Source organism: Larimichthys crocea, chromosome X (assembly GCF_000972845.2).
Source record: "Larimichthys crocea isolate SSNF chromosome X, L_crocea_2.0, whole genome shotgun sequence".
Lineage (NCBI taxonomy): Eukaryota > Metazoa > Chordata > Actinopteri > Sciaenidae > Larimichthys > Larimichthys crocea.
This window is the reverse complement of record NC_040020.1, coordinates 4,944,305-4,958,488: the sequence shown is the minus strand read 5'-3', so window position 1 is coordinate 4,958,488 and position 14,184 is coordinate 4,944,305. Positions and strand designations below refer to the sequence as shown.

At 40.2% G+C, this 14,184-nt stretch overlaps 1 protein-coding gene across 9 annotated transcripts in view; it reads left to right on the top strand.

Moving 5' to 3' along the window:
• Positions 1-14,184, top strand: part of inpp4b (inositol polyphosphate-4-phosphatase type II B) — a 217,891-nt gene that overhangs the window by 153,062 nt on the left and 50,645 nt on the right. For all 9 annotated transcript variants that reach the window (XR_003462985.1, XM_019256050.2, XM_027282883.1 and 6 more), the window contains 3 exons: positions 5,924-6,035; positions 9,467-9,536; positions 12,584-12,731. Coding sequence is in view for 8 of the 9 variants with exons in the window: in XM_019256050.2 (XP_019111595.1) it covers positions 5,924-6,035; positions 9,467-9,536; positions 12,584-12,731 (330 nt within the window). In the remaining variant the exon portion in view is untranslated. The remainder of the gene's footprint in view (positions 1-5,923; positions 6,036-9,466; positions 9,537-12,583; positions 12,732-14,184) is intronic.

Genomic DNA, 14,184 nt, shown 5'->3' with positions numbered 1-14,184 from the left:
TAACTATTAACCTGGATTATGCTGATTTCAGTCTAATATAGTAAAATAGCGATTAGGCAAATGTGCTCTGTGGAAACATGTAGGACAGCCTTGCTATTGATAGTTTACCAACTAAGGTGGACATAAACAGGAGAGCCGAGGCTGGGAACCACCTGGACGTCGTTAGAACTGTTTATTAAAAAACATGCACATTCACTTAAATAATAAATGGTTCATTGATGTCTGTGTAAACATAGATTTTAATTTCTGGTGCTAAATGTGTCTCATTAGAGATTAGATTTATTTTGTGAGCTACTTTTATCCTCCTGAAAAAATACCTAATAAATGAAGATGAATGTGGATAAAATCACATTTATAAATACTGATGACAGATGAGTGTCATAGGAATATTTTAAAAATATTCTAGTGTATAGTTATAAATGAGATGAGTCACAAGTCACTTTTACTAATGAACCCTATCATATCTGTGGTGCGTCAGGGTGATTACAGGAATATCTATCTCGGTGGTAAACATGAAATTTTACAGATAAGATTCTGTTGAACTCAGATGAGATTCATGATATCAGCTAAGTTGGCTGCTAAAGGGACAACCAGTGCAGCTCGATGTTTAGCTCAACGTTTCAGTCTCATTAGCATCGGCATTGCACATACCGACACTGGTCTCCTGAGCCAACCTATCAACACCATGACCTTCTGTGACATTGTGTAGCCATACTCCTCAGCATGAAATACAGTCTGTACTCTCACACATTCTATAGGCCTGTGCTAAACACAATAGGCAGTGGAAGTGACAAGTTTTTTTTTTTTTTTTACCTATTCCTGTCTAAACCACATCCTACACATGTGACCTGCTGTACTGAACTCTATTGACAATGTCATTTTAGTTCTCCTTTTTCCTATAGACGGTGACAGTAATAGATATCGTTGATATAGTAGTAGTAAACTATAGATAGTTTTATTTTTTTTTTGAACATACGATCTGACCGATCTACGGTCTTTGGGTGCCTCATTAGATCCTCACGCCACTGTATTGAATCACCACTTTTATTCACAGCTTGACATGAAGTAGTGTCTGCTCACAGCTGTAATGTACTGGAGACATACCATTTACACTATAAACTGTTATGATATTGGAAACATACAATATGTTTCTTTGTGTTGACAGGTACAATAATCAAATAAATTTTTCTCTCCAGAAATAGTATATCCGATATTTAGATCTTTTGTCTGCCATAGTATCCTGTATGTTAATGAGGCCCAAAGGATTTTCTCATTGAGGTGCTGGTGTGTGTCTGCTACATCAACAGTTGTCTCATCATTACCTCTATCTGACTTCAATTGTAAAGCAGCTCGGATTGATGTGGACTGGTGCTGAAACAAATGGCATCCTCTCTGGACTTTTTTTTTCTCCACCTTTCTTCTTGTGTGAAAACAGCTTATCCCAGACTGTTTCTGTCACTGGCTAAGCACTAACATAAAAGTAAATATAGTGTGAAGACAGTTCTCGTTACGCAGAAGTGGTGTGTGTGATGGAACTGGAACAAATGGGATGCATTAAAACTCACAAATGTTGTGCAAGTGTGCTTCTTGCATGACATAACTCCTATTCGGCTTATTGATGTATTGCAGAAAACAAAATGATTTTTTTTTTTTTTTTACATTACATAAATTTGCATGTTGTAGAGATTGGTCTCAGTGGTGCGTTCTGGATAAATCAGCTTGTTTTGATTGAAAAGTGGAGGCCTGCTCAACCTTTCAAGCATAAAAAGTCTTGAACGTGCCTACCGCCATTAAAACCTGCTTAATTTCAGTCGCAAATAGATTCATACAAAACTTTAATACACGATGCAGCATGTTTTGCATTAATTTTAGATTCAGACTGAATATATATTTTTTGTGGAAGTCTCTTTCATCAAGAGGAAACCAGGGCAGTTTTTTCTTTGGGTGTATACTTCAAGCGGTCCAGACTAGCTGGAGAGTGTGTGCTCAGTTAAGTGTCCCATGGTGATTCTGGCCATCTCTATGAACAATGCCTGCAGTGTAGTCTTATTGATTGAGTCAGTCTTCTAGTCATGTGCAATTACTGCTGAGTCACATGATACTGTCATTCATCCCCCGATGAAAATCAGGACTGTCAGTATCACTTCTTAAGCTAAATTTCCCCATTATTACAGTCGCGTGTCCTAACATCTGTCCTCAGTGAAAACTAGCCAGCGCTATATTTAGCTCGCCTGTCCAGCTTTATATAGGTCAAGAATCCCATCTACACTTCCACTGTTACACTTCAAGGCTTCTGTAGCATTCCTGTTGCCTCTGTAGGATCCTGGCAATTAGTTTTCTCTCACCACTCCCATTCCACAGGCCATGTACAGTTTTAAGGTGTCCTGAAGGACTCCTATAGTAAATCTCCTGTGAGCAAAATCCAGAGCAAAAAGCAAAATAGTTTTTCCACGTCCTGCTGTGTATTTTTAGTGTCCTACAGTTGAAGCAGAAGCCCTTGTGAGGGGAATATCCAACAGTGTTGGTGCTTCATTTCTGTGGCTGTCAGGTGTTTTTCTCTGTGACGCTTCCCACAGAGAGAAGCGCCTGACGGCCACAAAAGTATTGCTTCTTTGATGTTTTTGATGAACTTTCCCCACCCATGGGCTGTTAAATTCAGACCTTTGAAAATTGAGTACAACTGTCCTTTCCTTGGTGTCACTGTAAATCTTTCTCTCTTTTGGTTCACAAGGCAGCAGAAAGAGGACATTTCCTCTGCCACTTTAATTTTTATAGCTGTCCATCTTTGTCCGTTTGTCCTGAACTTCCATAATCATCATCATTATGTACAGACCTTTACACCCTTTACCACTTCCCCTGTGTTAAGAGCAAAAAACATGTCAAGCACAAACAGGTATATTGTATCTTCAAATGCACAGGCCATCATGTTGCAGTGTAAATCTATTACCACAGCATGACTGCTCATTTCACTAAACAAAACATCACCATCTGTATCTGCCATCTAACCACCAAAACAAGCATATAATATCAGTAGTAATGATAGTGTTTACAGCAATAAGGGAAAAGACTAATGATGGTAATTTCAATGCTGGAAAACCACCAACAAACAATGGTGCTCAGGTTTCAGCCACATAGCAATACACTCGTACGTGTATCCAGTTTAACCACTGGGCTGGATATGTTTACTCAAACCACTCAATAATTTTCTGTCTTGATGGCGAGGTGTGGTGGTTTTAGGTAAGACTTGTTTGTCTCAAAGATCTAAAATTCACTATAATCTTTACTGGCTCAAGCCAAAGTTAGCAGACGTTTTCCTCTGGGTCTTGCCTGAGTGGATATCTGTTTCTCCTGTAACTAAATACACTTATCATCCTCATTGTAAGAGTTGTCATATTTCTTTGGACTGCAAACCCTAATTTGACAGTTTTGACAGAAGACTGTCATTGTTGTAGAGACACACTATCACAAGGTGCTGTCTGTCACGTCGCTTAATTTGTCTGCTGTCAGATGTTGAATCAACAATGCTGTCAATTTTTGTTGAGCAAAATCAAGTTTTCTAGCTCGTGTATTTTCATCCCAACAATAAAATCGGTTACACATAAAGTAAGTTTACAACGAAGTAAGCATAATACAGCAGCCTCTGCAGTGAAGACTGCCAGTTCATTCAGCCTTTGTAGAAAGCAGGAAAAGTTCCAACCTAATCATTATTAAATCAAGTTAAACATTATCTTGAGGATCTTTAGCAGATGATATACTGTCTGACTTTTGTATAAATTTGTCTATAAATAGAGACTGTAGATATTATCATATAAGAAGTAAGATTTGATTCTCAGCAGAAAATTTTTATTTCATGAATCATTTCAGCATTATATAGTACTGTATATACAGTACGTAGTTGACGTATATAAGTTCATACACGCTTCATCTTCTTATGTTGGAAACTGTGTTTGTAATTGCATGAGAAGCTTTCAAAAGAAAATAACTGTTAAATGTAAGGCGCTTCGCTGATAACTAATTATTTTTTGAATCGTGCCAAATTCACTGCAGACATTTTAAGCATATTATTTTTGTCACTTTAACAAAGCCTTCTGATTAAGTGTTGTCATAAAAAAGATTCTGGGCCAATTAGATTCCAAAAACGATGGGCTCGCAGGCAAAGAACAATCTGCAGATTTGTTTCCATGCCAGCTCTAACAGACGGAAAGAGAGGGGCGGTGTAGGAGGAGGGCATGTGGGAGGGAGACAAGCTTCTTTTTCATCCACAGCTCCGCAGAACCTTCAAAGTTAATTTGAGGTCAGTTCTGTGTGCATGGTAAAATAAAATAAAAGTTTATGTCACAGCAGATCAGACATACTGTCAGAAATATGACCCCCTTTTTTTTTCTTTTTTTTTTGCTTGATTTCAGCTAAATTTGTACGGTAAACCAGCAATGTGGTGATGGAAGAAAATCAAATCACTAGAACGAGCTGCTGAAAAGTTCTTTTCCTCGCAGACAACAATGTATAAAGATTATATTTGAACAGGTGCTCAGTTTACGGTACATTTGGCCGCAAATCAAAGAAAATCACAATATATCTCTCAAAGGCATAAACCAATTATCTTAAAGCAATTCTAACAAAGTCTCCCCTGTCTGTTTAAATTGAAAGTTTCATTAGTGGATTGAGGCAGAGCAATCTAAAGAGTAGAGGGCGACTGTAACCCCCAAGGTTTGCCTAGCGAGGACTATCACTGAATGCAATGCATGTTAATCTCCATTTCCTCGATTATGTGTGGGCCACTGTCGGTACATACAGTTTGTTCAAAGTCAGGGTGACTTTCTTTTACCGTGCTTCAGTCCTCTGTTGCTCAGAGAGATGATGAGGAATAGGGGGAAACAGAAAGATGAGCAGAGGAGTAAACACTGAGACAGGTGTCTGGCAAGGGACGATGATTAGATTTATAAACCAACCAATGTTATTTTCTCTGCGTGGGGACTGCTGCAAGACATTAAGCGCTAACTGACTCTCCCAGTGTCCCACCGCAGAGACACTTTTCCTTCCATCTCCCTCCCTGGTATCCCAAACCTCCTCTCCCATAGTCCCTGACATCCATCCCTACCTCTCCTCAGCATTTCTTCTTCCATTTCTTCTTTTCCCCTGGGTGCGATTAGATTTTCTCTCTCGTGTTCGACCAAGATGAATTGGCCTTGAAAGCATCCTTTCTGTTTCCATCACCATCCTTGCGTTTTCTCCTCCTCAGTCAGGGGTGTGTCATCCTTCCCCCCTGTCTCCACAGACCATTGGCTGGCACACAACATCCAATATTTTCTCCAGCTGGAGTGGAACTGAGCACATTAGGGATGGGTCTGTTAAGGTGATCATCTTGCTTGCACGATGCCCAGGGACCATTTTTCTTCATTTGAAGGCGTCTGTCTTGCTGCCAATACTATAGATTTTCTATCAGCTCCTTAATCATGGCTCCATGATTGGGAAAGTGATTGGTCAGGCTCCCTGATATGAAAACTCTAGTATCAATTTTGTGTCTGTCAGGGCACAAAGCCTGGTTTATTAGACAGCCATTTGAACAGTTATACGAAATGTTCCTTCCTTCACCCCCACCAGCTTCCCACTGGAGCAGGCTCGGCTTTATTCTGCAAGCACACTCTGCTGCAAAATCTGTCAGTAAAAGAAATCGCCTCGGTCCAAGCGTCTATGTCCTGATTCCACTTTTTAGTCAGACGGTTTTATAATTTTACAACCTGTTCAAGGCTGGAAATAAGCTTATTAGATTTGGAGAGTTGTAGGGCCCAACATGGAGATGAATATTTTAGGTCTATGGAAGGTAGTAGTCAGAGGAATAGAGTATTTAACAGAACAGAGTTTTCACTCAACAGATAAGATCATGAGGCTAACACTATGTAACTCTCTACCTGTCTCTCTATAGGTCGTCTGATGGTGTGTGCGCAGCAGGAACAGTGGTGGTGAGTCGTCTGAAGATGGGGGAGATGGAGGAAGTTGACGTAGACCACATCACCACCGACATATCATCACATAAGGTAAAACAGCAGGGTGAAGAAACGGAGCAGGAGTCTCCATGCTCCAGATGCCTTGCACTAATGCTAGGATTAGACTGGCAGTGCTCAAGTCCTTCAATGAGATTAAATAAACTTTGTAAACCCTAATGGGGATTTAGAGGGTGTGTGTGCCGGTAATGTGTGTGTGTATGTGTGTGAGTACATTTGTGTTGTCTCCCTGTCATATATCGAAAAGATTAGACAGAGACTGACCAAATTGGCATTCCTACATGCATACGCTCTGTGTGTGTGGAATTATGTAGCCATTTCTGCAGCTTTCTTTCGTCCAACCAAGCGGAAGATATTTCTTGAATGTAGCTTTCCTGCCGCTACCACCACCCCCTCCTTCTCTCTAATCTCACACAATACATACCGCTTAACTCGGCTCTGAAGTGACTCACGTAATTAGGGGGAAGAAAGAGGAAGAAAGAGTATTCTCCTTCAGAGTTTGACAGTAAACGGAAGATTGTGTCATCCAAATGGGGTGCCACCACACCAGAAATGAAGTTGTATGTACTCTGATTTCACTTAATTTTCTGTACATTTCTAATGGAGCCAGATTTGTCGAGTGAATGTGTGCCCTAGACGCAGAGTCGGGCATTAAAAAGTAAAGAAGGAGATTTAATGATGTTTCTCATCTGTAAAGGAGGAACGTTCTGATTTTCTATCACCACAGCACAGGTCTTGTAGTCCTTGACTGCTTTTGATTTGCTATGTACTTGTGTTTGTTTGTGTGCGTGTGTGTGTGTATGAATCACTGTCTTATATAATTGACCAAGGGCTTCTACATGGCTGACTGCCTTTTGCTTTTACCCACCCCTGTTGCTGGTGCAGGGAGGTTCCCTGCTAGGCTCCAGAGTGTCACTGACAATCTGCCCATGTCGCCTTGATGAATGTGTTGTCTTGTGTGTGTGTGTGTGTGTGTGTGCGCGTGTTGTTTCTGTTGTACAAGATGAGGGGAGGGAAACTGGGAAACATGACAAACATTAGGGAGGGCTCATTTGAAACTCAAGACTCATTTGTGGGGAAGTTCTTTAATACCTTAGTCATCTGAATATACTGTATGTGTTGGGTTTGTGTTTGTGTGTCTGTAGGAGGGTCTGGGCACTTATTTGATCATTCTCTGTCATTGCTTGGGTGGCTGCTGCTTATGAATATCCCATCCACTGACCCTGAAAACACAGTCAGCTGAAACAAGAAAGAGACTCCAGTCACCTTTGATCTGGTCTCTTTACATATTTTAGTCATCAAAGAGCCATCGAACACATGCTGTCCACTGCGTACAATGGGACTCCTTTCGCAGCTGTGGCCCTTAGCTCATTGTTAATACTTTTCATTATCACAGACCTTACTTGTATGCTTGCCGAAATTTCCAGATGCTGCTTGTTTTGTTGATCTGACACATTTTATTTTAGTCTGGAGTTTGTGTGTGTGTGTGTGTGAGTGAGGCGGTTCGTTTGGTGTCTATTTTATTCAGGATCAGTTTGTAAGCTAGGAGAGGTGATGGATTGTTCCTAGCAGTCATTAAAGTCCTTTTCTCGGAACAGGTTTGGCTGTCTAGCTGTGTTAAATGGTTCATCAGACAGGGCAGAGCTGACATACAGCAAGCAAAAGAGATTGTTAGTATTGCTTTGATGAGGAGCCCCAGACTTAATGCATTGAAGGTGTTCAGTACTACAGGCCTTGCAGAGGCATTAACACAGACTTTGTGGGGTTTTATGAGTGCAGGGTGTGCACAGATAGGGCAGTAGTTTTAAATTGTTAAAGACATAACAGTTTTATACATAATAGTACCAACAATATGCCACCTACAAGGATTTGTGGAAGTTAGCCCACAACACTTTTCATACAGAGCAGGTCTAGAACAAACTCTTTGAAAGTATATTGAATGGATTAAACTGTGTATTTTTCTTCTTTCACATAAGCTGCAATCGTTAGCATCTTCGGCTACATTACATTCATTCAGCTGATGTCTTTATCCCAAGCAACTTAGCAACTATAATAAGTGCAATCAATCTCTGTATACAGCTCTGAAAGAATCATATCTACCAATGTGTGAATGTCGATTCTGGATAATGTCACATAGATTATTGACTTGGACATGCAGCTTTAACTTCGGTCTCTTTGCACAATATCCTGCAGCCATTTTGTGCATGTTTAAGATTCTCCTTTTAGAATAAGTCAACCGAAAGTATTAATACATCACGCAGAGACAATGTTTTCAAACTTTAGCTTAATTAGTGAGCCAGCAACAGCTGATACAATCTGCCAGTGACAGTTGTTATTTTAACTGGAGAGATAGACAATCGCTGGACAGAAATGAGAAGCTGCTTTTATCTACTTATCTCTCGTTGTAAGCTGCATATACACCATGTGGCATAGCAGCAGAAACTTAATTAGAGTTTGTGAATGATATATTGTGTTTAATTAATCCATGAGTAAACTTTTTTTTTAAAAACAAAAAAAACTAAATGGGTTTGGGAAATTGTCGTTTTGGAAAATTCCCTCAAATTTAATTGAACATAACAGTGTATGTAGTTTGACAATGGATTTTCTTCTTTATCACAGCATTCTCCAGCTCTGGTTCACTGAAATAAAGAAGTGACCACATTAAATATACTGTTGTTGTGTTCAGCAGCACACATGTAAAGCATCTGACACAGTCAGATATCGTTTGTTGTATGGTTGTCTACATATTGTTTCTCTACTGAATGTCATGCACAGTAATTGGAAACATGGAGAAAGTGGAGAAAACCACAATGTAGCTGATAAAAACCTAGATGGCAGTGGTGAAGGTAATAAATTACCAGCCCAGCCAGTGAAATCACAGCAGGTGTTTTCCTTCAGCTGTCACCTGCTGTGACATCACTGATTGCAGTGGAGGCACAAGAGAAACATGTGTGAACACATGTGCAGCACAGCAGCAGCTGTTTGCTTTCTGCACTTCCATATGGATCTAATCTTTAAATTTAGTATTTGTAATGTACATGCAGAACATACAGTATCTGCCATCCCTGTCTGTCACAACAGCAAACTGTTTGTAATAATAATAATGATAATTAAAAATTGACATTATTATTAGAAACTGCGTTAATTTGACAGCAGTTTTAGTCAGTCTTTCTGCTAAGTTTAAGATTAAGATACTAAGATTTAGTTTAAGTCATATTTTAAGCCCACTGACAAAGTTACCATGTTACCTACCTTTAGATTTTCATAAACTGCCACTGCTGTGAGATGAAATATTAGTCACAGGCTTCGCTTGCTTGTGGGTGTGGTCATCTCCAATATATCTCATGATCAAAGCCTGTCTGCTCCTCAGAACAATGCTTCATCATAACTGTTGTTGTCTCAAAAAGAACCTTTTGATGTCAAGTAATAATCTCTCTCTGTTTCTTTCGTCATTTCCTTTCCAGTGTCCCGTGGTTTGTGAGTCTGCGTCCCATGCCTGCATCGACAGAGAAAATAACCCACTGACAGGGCCAGGTATGTTTTTAAACCTTGAATGAGAATTTTTTCATTCATTACATGGCATTTAAATAAAAACATATTCTGTCTTTATATATTGTGTATTTTTGCAGGAGAAAAATGGCCTCAACGGAAAGCTTGCTTTATTTCATCAGGATTCTATTTTAGTGCAGAATTGTGCTAGTTAACATCCTGTATCATCTTCCTTTATTCAAAAGTCCCGATGTGTATCTACTTGACCTTGAACTGCCCTCGAATATCCTTTCCATTAGCAAGATTTGATGCGTCTCCGGGGTATCGTATTTGATTAAAAAACGAATGTTTCCTGCTTTCATTTAATAGGAGTCTTGGTGTTTTTCAGGCAGAGAGAAGGAATAGTGGGAGGTCTCTCACAATGAGGTTAACCCTCTCAGTTCTTTGTAGACTAACTGAAGATGCAAAGGATGCAGTGCTAGCTGAGTGAGACTAATTTAGCGGTGACAGAGAAAGCTATCTCTCTCACTGGTAAAGAAAGAAAGAGAATTGTAGAGGGATAATGAAAGACGCGTAGACAGAAAAGGGATCGACTTGAAAAGGTCACGACTCCCGCTGTGTTGAAACTTCACAGCGCTTGTTCAGAGGAGACTTGGGGAAACTAGATTCCTTTCTTCATCCCATGCGTTCATTTGTTCCACAGATCCGTTTTCTCTTTTATCCAGATTCCCACCACCTCCTTAAACTCCCCAGCAGCCTCACGCCCGTCGTCATGGTGTCATTGTCACTTACTGTTTCTGCTGTGATTAGCTTGTGAACTGCATCCACGTTTGCAGGTGCACATCTGCAGCCCGTCAAAACAATACCCTCCCTGCAGACCCCGCCAGATTGAGTAATGCAATTTAGTCTTCCGCTTTTATTACCTTTCAAAATGAGCATGCAGAGAGCAGAGAGATAGGGGAGCCCACGCACAGCACGTCTCAGGAAGTCATTTTCTTAAGAGGTGTCGGAAAGGGAAACAGAAGCTTCTGACTGGTGGTCAGATTAGTGTGGTGGCAGGGGGGGAGTTCAGGGGTTAATCTGCTTCCCTGACGGAGGTGGAAGTCGGCAACAGCCGCTCTTCCGATTAAGGTTGTGCCTTTACTCCCTTCTCTCCATGTGTCCCTTGCTCCCCATTTATTTTTGTCATCCATTTCACTTTCTTTAATCCCCACGCCAACAATGTCTGGATATCTCATTTCATTTAGCTGCAATTAAGAATCCTTTCTGGGGTCATTCCAGGGCCAGGCTTAACCTAAATCATCATTAATTTCAACATCAACTTTAACAACATATAGAAAAATAATAATTAGCCTCTCTATAGCCTGTTTGGCTTACAGTGACTGTCCTTCAGAGGATCTCTACTGTCTGTATGTACCTGCGTGTATAGTGTATCCTCACACTGGTTTTACAAAATATAATGTTACAGATTTGGAAAAACTGATTCATACTTGCCTTTTTTATGCTGAACATGTATCTGCTAGTAGATATAATGATGTACTGAACAGTGAAAGAAATGTCTTCTGTGCAGAGGCTCACAAGTGTCTTCAGACGTTCAAGAATATTGCCACTCTGCCTCTGTGAAATGTCATGACAGATGGTGCTTCATTTCTGTTCATTAGTTGGTCCATTTTAATCTTACTAATCTTACATGGAAAAGAAAGGTCTGGCATTACACGTATGTTTTTTATCTTATTATGAACAAAAAAGAAACAAACTCGATGGCACAGATGAATAACATACTGTAATGACAAGTAACATTTGTTAGTGAGATCACTTCAGTGTTTGTTTTAGTTTTTCAATTAAATTCAGTTCAAATAAGAAAAATACTAATACTAACAGGAAGCATGCATTAAATTTGTGAAAGCTAAAGAAATATGTTGTAGATTGATGAAAGATGTTTTTCACATTTTTGTATTATTTCCTTATTTTTATTATTAACATTATTATTTAATAGTTGCCCAAAATTCTCTTTCTGAAACAAAGGTGAAACCAAGCAGCCAGCACACCTCATGACATTGCATTTTATATTATTATCCTCTCGCTACATAAGAACTCCCAAAGTAGTGCACCTTCTTGAACACATCTGCATTGAAGGGCATCACTGAACTCAAACACTTGAGGACTAATGACGTAGCACCACCAGGATTAATGACTTGGGCACTTAGAAAGATGACTTTGAAAAAAAGGACAATCTAGGGGCAAGATCAGGGTACAGTACAGTATGAAGGGTTTGTTGGTGGGAGCGTTCTCTGTACTGTCAGAAGGAGTAGAAGTGAAGCTCACACTTTTGAATTCAAGCAAAAAACGTTTTACTGGAGCCACGCATGTTTGACTGCCTAGAGCAAGATTGTCAACGTTTCACCCCCGGGTGCTTCAGCTCTGACTTATTGAGCGACTTCCTTTATGACTGCAGCTCTGGAAACGAAAAGGAGTAGTAAACACTGTTCAAGGCACACAGCTTTCTTGCCCTCTGCTGCCAGCATGCAGATAAGAGCATTAGAGCTGTTTTTCATTTTCAGCCTTCGATTCCTGCTATTAGCCACTCTCTGCAAAAATGAAGGAGATGGGGCTACATCTGAAAAGGATTTAATGGGAGCATTTGTTGGTGGGGTTAGCAAGCAAAGTTTCAGAGTAATTCCCACCGACTGTTGTGCAATAAACAAGCAATTAAAATGGAAGTGGAGGAAATAATAATGCAAAGATTAAAAGGACAGGGTCTGTATTTCAGTCACTATTCTAGTCTGCTGTGCTGCCACTGAAGTAGAAAGAGAGAGGGAAGGCCTTGGAAGATGAGAAACGCCTTATCTATGGCAGACACAGTTATTGATTATAGAATTTAATTTGTGCTTCATACCTCGTGTGACTTTTGAAGAGTTTCTGTCTGTAGCGCCCTTGACGTTGCCAGCTGTCAAAGTTTGTTTAGATCCACTGTGTTCTCTTTGTAACATTTAAAAAATGTGAACAATCTTTGATAAGAACTTGATGTATTTTCTGACGCATTAGATATCAATATACTTTCCTTTCCCTTCCTTTATCTGTCTCTCTCTCAGTGTTCAAGAACCCAGTATGCAAGGTGTACAGATTTCAAACAGTGGACAGCAAGTGGATGCTGGTGCGGGAACAAATGGAGGAGTGCACCTTGTCCTTTGGCATCCCCAAACAGCTGCTCTCGCTGTATATTCAGGAGGACATGAGCAGGTAAGTCACTTTGAAATCACACAGTTGATCCTGTGAATGTCACTGCCAGCTTTTTCATTGCATCAGATAGCTCATCCCCTCCTTCTCCAATCGTTTTATTGATTTTTACCTCAGTATTGTGGACAAGTAACATCAACAATGTTTCCATTCAAATGTAGTGCCAATTTTAATCCAGTAATTTGGCAAAAAATGCAAATCGATGCTTGTTGTCATCCACTAAGGTTATGAGAATATTAGGAGTTGGTCTAGACAGAGCAAAACTTGATGTCATAGTCGAGGAGGGTTACATCAGATCCATGTGGAGCGATCATGGATGCATTATAGAGCCATGGGAGCAATTATGAGACTTTCAGAGCTGAAGCAGCTGATCAGTCATGTGAGTTAAATGCTTTCTACATCAGAACTTAGCCATTGGTGGTTCAGGAGGTACAGCAGGTCATTCACTAATCAGATGATTGGTGGTTCGAACCCCAGCTCCTCCGGTCTGCGTGCTAAAGTGTCCTTGAGCAAGATTTTGAACCCTAAATTGCTCCTGATGCTGCACCATCAGTGTGTGAATGTCATTAAGCACCTCTTTTGCCCAAAAAGGTAGTTGTAAACCACCTTAAGGGAATGTAAAAACTTTTTTGTGAAATTGATTTAAATTTAGCTGTTTCCATCCAATATTTCAAATTGTGCATTGAAATCCAAATCCCACATGGTGGATAAATTGTATGAAAACCTGGTGCTGCATGCGTAAGTCTGAAATGGTGGGTCTGGAACTGCGGGGGCTCTCCGGCCCTGCAGGCCAATGATATTAAGAAATCTGCAAGTACTGGAGGTCAAGTAAATGGCACATTCCTAACAGAGAGTTTTTGAAATGGTCACTGCCTTACAGTAGTACCCTTTAGACCTTCCCACCCACATTACAAATTTTTCTCACTGGCAATGGAAAAACAGGTAATAAGTGAGAGGGAAATAAGTACATTCATCAGACACCACTCAAGAGAAAGGGATGTCGGAGCAGGATTAAATAGAGTTGTAAAGGCCAGAACATTTTATCAATGAGAAATTGAGTGCCACAGATGGTGACAAAGTGTGTTACATATTTGACACCCAACAGTCTGTTAATAGACAGAATATGACCAAAACATGTAAGTATGGTTAACGGGCAACTGTTTGCACATATTTCAAGTATCGCTGGTATCTGGGTCAATTTGTGACAGTCTGGCATTTGTACAATGTCTAAAAAAGAACCTTACACTGCAGTAATGCTTGCCTAGCACACACAGGGTAGACTTGATCAACATTATGGTCCCACAGGGTGTCAGGTACTGTCTCATTTTAGCTCATCAACTAACCAGACAACGGAGAACAATCAAAAGTTCAAAGTAAACCTTGATGTTACCTCATTATGCGTACAGTAGCCGCATGTAGTTTCTTAGACGTCTTTCCCCGACCCAGTTCACCGATG